This window comes from Mastomys coucha, unplaced genomic scaffold (genome assembly GCF_008632895.1).
Source record: "Mastomys coucha isolate ucsf_1 unplaced genomic scaffold, UCSF_Mcou_1 pScaffold16, whole genome shotgun sequence".
NCBI lineage: Eukaryota > Metazoa > Chordata > Mammalia > Rodentia > Muridae > Mastomys > Mastomys coucha.
Window position 1 is genome coordinate 54,914,459 of NW_022196898.1, and position 5,886 is coordinate 54,920,344.

Here is a 5,886-nt window from a genome sequence, read left to right on the forward strand (position 1 = left end):
CACCCTTAATCCATGGTGATCTGATAGGATACAAGGAATTATTTCAATCTTCTTGTATCTGTTGAGCATATAATTGACCATATAATTGGTCACAAACTTTTCATTTTCTTACAATAGTACCTGTAAATACTTTCAAGAAACCCTAAATATAAACAATGGGCTAGTCACATTAGACATTATTGTTAAACTATAGTGAAAATATTGTGTAATGAAATAATTATGTATTTTCCAAATGATTTTAGTTTCTAAAATTCATGTATGTGTTTTTAATACTGTACTCCTTAATGAGAAGTTGTCCTAAAATTTCAGTCCTAATCTTGAGACCTGCCTAGAGGGGCTTTTCAGATATATATGTGGGGGTTTACCTGTCTTTTCCTCCAAAAGTTTTTATCTCTCATTCTACAAAATTTTTCCCCATTCATTTTTTAATTTCTCTCTTTTATTGAAAATAGATTATTTTCTTATATAATATATTCTAACTATAGTTTCTCCTCCCTCTAGCCCTCCCAGTTTATCCCAACCTCTTCTCCACCTCTTCTCCCCTCTGGATCCACTTGCTTTCTGTCTCTTATTATTAGAAGAGAACATGCATCTAAGAGATAATAATTAAACATGATAAAATATAAGGTGAAGGAAAAACTACCATATCGAAGTTTTGGCAACCAAAAGGAGGAAAAGTGTCCCAAGGACAGGCACAGCAGTCAAAAACCCACAAGTTCTCACAGTCAAGATTCCTACAAGAAAACTAAGCTAATAGTTGTAACATATAAAGAAAACACCTGGTGTAGACCCATGTATGTCCTGTGCTTGCTGCTTCAGTCTCTATGTGAGTTCATATCTGCCTTGCTTATTTGATTTTAAAAGTCTTGTTCTTCTGGTGTTCTCCATCTCCTCTGACCCTTACAGTCTTTACATCTCCTCTTCCATGGAATTTTCCAAGCTCTTAGGGGAGGGATTAAATGGAGACCTCACGATTTAGACTTTCTGCATAATGTCTGTCTATGGGTCTCCGCATTTCTTCCCACCTTCTGCTTGAAAATCCTCTTTAATGATGAATGAATAAGGCAAAAATCTATGTAAATAGAATATAATAGAAGTCCCTTTATTGATATTTTTAGACTAGTAGTATTTGGTTTTACCCTAGGTCTCTGGGATATCTAGTCTCTGGTTCTGGTTACCCAAGCAATGCCAGGTATAGGTTCCATCATGTGGAGTGGGCCTTAAGTCAAATCAGACATTGGTTGGCTACTCCCACAAGTCCTGTGCCACCACTGCCCTAGCATATTTTGTAGGCAGGACAGATTGTAAGTTAGAGGTTTGGTGGCTGGTTTGGTGTCTACATTTCTCTTTTGGTACCCTGCAAAGTACCTTCCCACACTGAAGTGACTAGAACATAGGGATGAGAGTTCCATGTAGACACCAGTTTGACATCACCATATTAAATGAGTTATGTGGGTGTTGTTCTTGGCAATAGAACCCCACTGTCATTTTGTGGAGAGCAATCTTTTGTTTAGCCACAGCTTGGGTTGTTTGGGGATTTCCGTGGGATCTCCTTTAGCCAACAACTCAACCAAGTCCTGCCACTGAAAATATTGCCTGGAGACACAAGATGGCCAGTTGAGACTTTACATCCCTCATTACTAGTGATCTTCATTCGGATCACTTTCATATATCCCATGAAGTTTCCACTGCATTAGGTTTCTACACCACCATACAGATACCCTCAATTCCATTCTTCTCTTCCCACACTTCCTCCCTCCACCCCATCTTCCCTTCTACCTGATCCCCACTCTCCTGTTCCCACCCACTCACCTCTTGTCTGCAAGTGGAATCTATTATATTTCCCACTCCCATGGAGATCCATGTGCCCACCCCCATAACCTTCCTTTTTAACCTAACCTCTCTGGGTCTACCAGTTGTAGCTTGTTTATCATTTACTTAACAACTAATATCCATATAAAGGCAAATACATACCATATTTATCTTTCTGGGTCTAGGTTATCTCACTTGGGATAATTTCTTTCATATTCCATCCATTTGCCTGCAAGCTTCATGATTTTTTTTTAACAACTGAGTAATACTCTACTGTATAAATATACATTTCCTTTATGCTGATTATAAGATATTTTTCATAGGCCAAATATATTCCAGAAAAAAAACACAGAAGCTCTGTCCTCCTGATATGCAAATAAGACCTTAAATAAATTTATTTAATGGAGATTTTCGGTTCAGCACAAAACGGAAAGTAAAAATTCTCATATACCCTCTATTCTCTATCCAGTCTTCTCAATACCCAAATCCCACATCCAAGGGATCAAATTGTTAAACCAGTGAGACATCATGATCCCCCAATGACCAATTGTGGTTCACTGTAGATACTGTACGTTCTTTGACTTTCAACAAATGTGTAATGACACATATTCACATTGTAGGTTCACTCTCCTGTAATTATCTTATACTCTGCTTACCCATGCTTCTTCCCCCTAATGCTTGGCAACTACTTCTGCTACTACCTCCATGGTTTTCTCTTTTCAAGAATGTTATATAGTTGGAAACATAGAGAACATGGCTTTCTCCGCAGCATTAGTGGTATTCCTTTGAGATTTCTCTGTATTTTTTTCTCCTTTTGTGATTTAGCTCCTTTTTATAGCATTAAATAGCTTTCTGCTTTCTGGACATGTCCATTCATATGCTGAAGGACATCTTAGATGCTTCCAATTTAGGGCAACTATAAATAAGACAGCTATAAAAATCTATGCAAAGTTTTCTTTTATGGAAATAAGCTATTATGGAATTTGAAAAAACAAAGGGTATAATTGCTCAATAATATTGAAAACATATGTTCAGTTTTATAAGAAACTGCAAGACTACCTTTTAAAGTGGCTGAGAATGTTGAATGTCTACCAGAAATTAGAGGTTTCTCCACATTCTTACCAGTATTTGGTGCTGTCCATGTTCTAGATTTTTGGCCCTCCTAGTAGATGTGAATTGGCCATCTTATCAAGACAATTTTGTATTTATATTCACAATTTTGTACTGAGCACTTGGTTAATGATTTTCTTCTTATTAAACAGTGAGTTTGATGATAGCAAAGAATGTCTGTTTGATTTTTTCATCTGCTTTCATCCCTTATATCTAGCAAAGTACCTGAGCATCATAGACCTTCAATGAATATGCAAAGAAATTAGTCAAAATAATATCACTCCATCTTGATTATGGGCTTTTATTTTTATAAGGCTCTATGACTTCTTTGGATGGTAGGACAGAATTTGACCTACTTAGACCATGACATGGAATACTAGCCCCAAAACTGTCAGAACTCAGAAGCATCTACAGCCACCAGAGGCAACTGCCATATAGTACTTTTCTTCTTCATGTCAAATGAGAAAGTCTGACTTTTTACTCAAGCATTTCTTCAAAGCTTCATGAATGTCTCTGTTTCTGAGGCTATAGATAATGGGGTTAAACATAGGTGTCAGGATAGTATAGAGCAGAGAGAACCCTTTGCGTAAATATTGGGAAGAGTTGGCTGAGGGCACAAGATATGTGGCAATCAGTGTTCCATAAAATACTGTGACAACAGTGAGATGGGAAGAACAGGTGGAGAAAGCCTTTTTCCTGCCTATGCCAGATGGGATTCTTAGGATGGCAATGAGGATGCAAGAGTAGGAAATTGTGATGAGGAAAAATGGGACCAGAGTGACTGCCGAAGAGGTGGCAAAGGCAATGGTCTCAGTCAGTGAAGTATCCATGCAGGAGAGATGGATCAAAGGGGCAAAGTCACAAAAGAAGTGATCAATTTCATTAGGGCCACAGAAGTTTTGTCTACACAGCAGGACCATGGTGATGGCTGTGAGGCAGAAGCAGCAGAACCAAGACCCAGTAGCCAACCTAAAGCAGAGAGAACCAGTCATCAGGATAGGGTATCGGAGAGGCTGGCAGATAGCAAGATAGCGGTCATAGGACATCACAGCAAGCAAGAGGCACTCTGTTGCAGCAAGGGATCCAAAGAAGTAGAATTGTGTCAAGCAACCAACCACTGAGATAGTCTTCTGGTCAGCTATAATAATCAGCAACATCTTGGGGACAATGTTGGAGGTGTAGCAGACCTCCAGAAAGGACAGGTTCACTAGGAAGAAGTACATGGGAGTGTGAAGAACATGGTTGCACAGCACTAGGAGAACAATAAGGATGTTTCCAGAAATGGTTAGGATGTAGAAGATGCAAAACATTATAAAGAGGGAAATATTTAGCTGTAGGATGGAAGAGAATCCTCGAAGAACAAACTCCACTATCATTGTTTGATTTTCCCAGGATAAGGTCATCATACTTTGGTTTCTGTGAAGGGCAAATGATAAAAAACATACATAATATAGCTGTTTCTACTTTATGAAAGAACATGAACAGAATGGTTTTTATTCTGCACTCTATCTACTCTCTGCTCCGTGGGTGAAGAAGAGAATAGGGCTTCTTTAAGTCACATAAACTAAAATAATTTAAAATAAGAACTTGTGGCTTTATTCTTTCCTTTTCCCCTACTTGGTATCATCACTTCATCAGGAGCAGAAACATACAGAGCTAGAAGAATACAAAGATAGAGAGAAAACTGCATATTGCACACTCTTCCTGAGTGTACTCTAGTAATCTTGCAAGTTATAGGCAGGAAGAAAAAACTAAAAGGAAGTGCAATAGAGAAAACTAGGAAAAGGTTTGCGAAATGACAAAGTACAAGGAGAGACAAGGATGCAAGACAGAGTCCCTCCCATTTCACATAGTGACAGTGATTGTGATTTAAGACATTTAAAGAAATCTCTTTTCATGTCAATTTTATTTTCCTCTCCATGAGTTGTGTGGTATGGGTTATTTCTGAATTGTTTTCATAGCATGTTAAAGAGGTCATATGAACAGGAGGTTTGAGATTCTCTGATTCAGAGGTCACAGGCTATAAAAGCATATCCAGGGACAAATACATTATCTCACAATTTTAAACAGATAATATAAAGGTGAATTAAAATATTTTTATCTAAGGCTTCAATAAGTCATACCCATTTGGGTACAACAGTGCAAGGAGTAAATAGAGTACAAAATAAACTATTCTGCTCATGTTCTATCCAGTACCAGAGAGTGCAACCAACTACGTATATGATATGTATAATCTGGGGCCTGTTGGGTGAGTTAAGGAATCCTAGCTCTCCTCTTCAGTTGCACTTTGATGAAAGCCACTCACAAACAACAGAGCACAGAGTAAACAGAGAAGCACTCCCAACTCCTGCAACGATTCTGCAGTCTAAGGCTGAACCCACTGTACTAATTTCAAGATCTGAATTCTGTATGAAACTCTTTATGGCAGTTATGGAGAGACTAAATGGTTGAGGAAGGCAAGGTAAGATGAGAAAATCTATGTGCAGTCACATAAAGCACCATGTGGGTGTAACAAAGGGGTTGTAACCATGAGTAGTCAAAAGTCTCAAATAAAGCCAGGGATTGTTTCATGAGTCTAACTTTAAATTTGGTCTAGCTTCTCCAAGTCTCAGGTTTGTTTGTTTGTTTTGTTTTGTTTTAATAAAATAAAGGTTTGAAAAAGAATGTAAAAATATAAAAATCATACAAATAAAAATATTGGAAAATCATTGACTCTGCAGGGCTTGGGGTAATATTTAAGTTTACTAAGGAATATTCTGCCTTAGAAGGACCATTGACATCAAATATCAATCTTGCATTGCCCTGAACCATGTGCGGCCATGAAATTTTGTGTTAAAAATTTATTCTTCTTGTGTCACACCTACAGCCTTTTGATAATATGCTGATCCTATTTTTACACTACTGTAGAAAACTAGAGACCATCTATGGGACATGAGTTCTAACTTACTGAGGTTTTTATAGAAC

General features: G+C 37.8%; 1 protein-coding gene across 1 annotated transcript; it reads right to left on the reverse strand.

Moving 5' to 3' along the window:
* Positions 1-3,267: 3,267 nt before the first annotated feature.
* Positions 3,268-4,344, reverse strand: LOC116094245 (olfactory receptor 11A1-like). Its single transcript, XM_031376150.1, has one exon. It carries the CDS (start codon positions 4,326-4,328, stop codon positions 3,378-3,380), a length of 951 nt encoding a protein of 316 aa, XP_031232010.1. The 5' UTR covers positions 4,329-4,344; the 3' UTR covers positions 3,268-3,377.
* Positions 4,345-5,886: the final 1,542 nt, after the last annotated feature.

Bases quoted from the DNA above. Each gene is read 5' to 3' on its own strand.
- LOC116094245 (XM_031376150.1), bottom strand. From the start codon at position 4,328: ATGATGACCTTATCCTGGGAAAATCAAACAATGATAGTGGAGTTTGTT.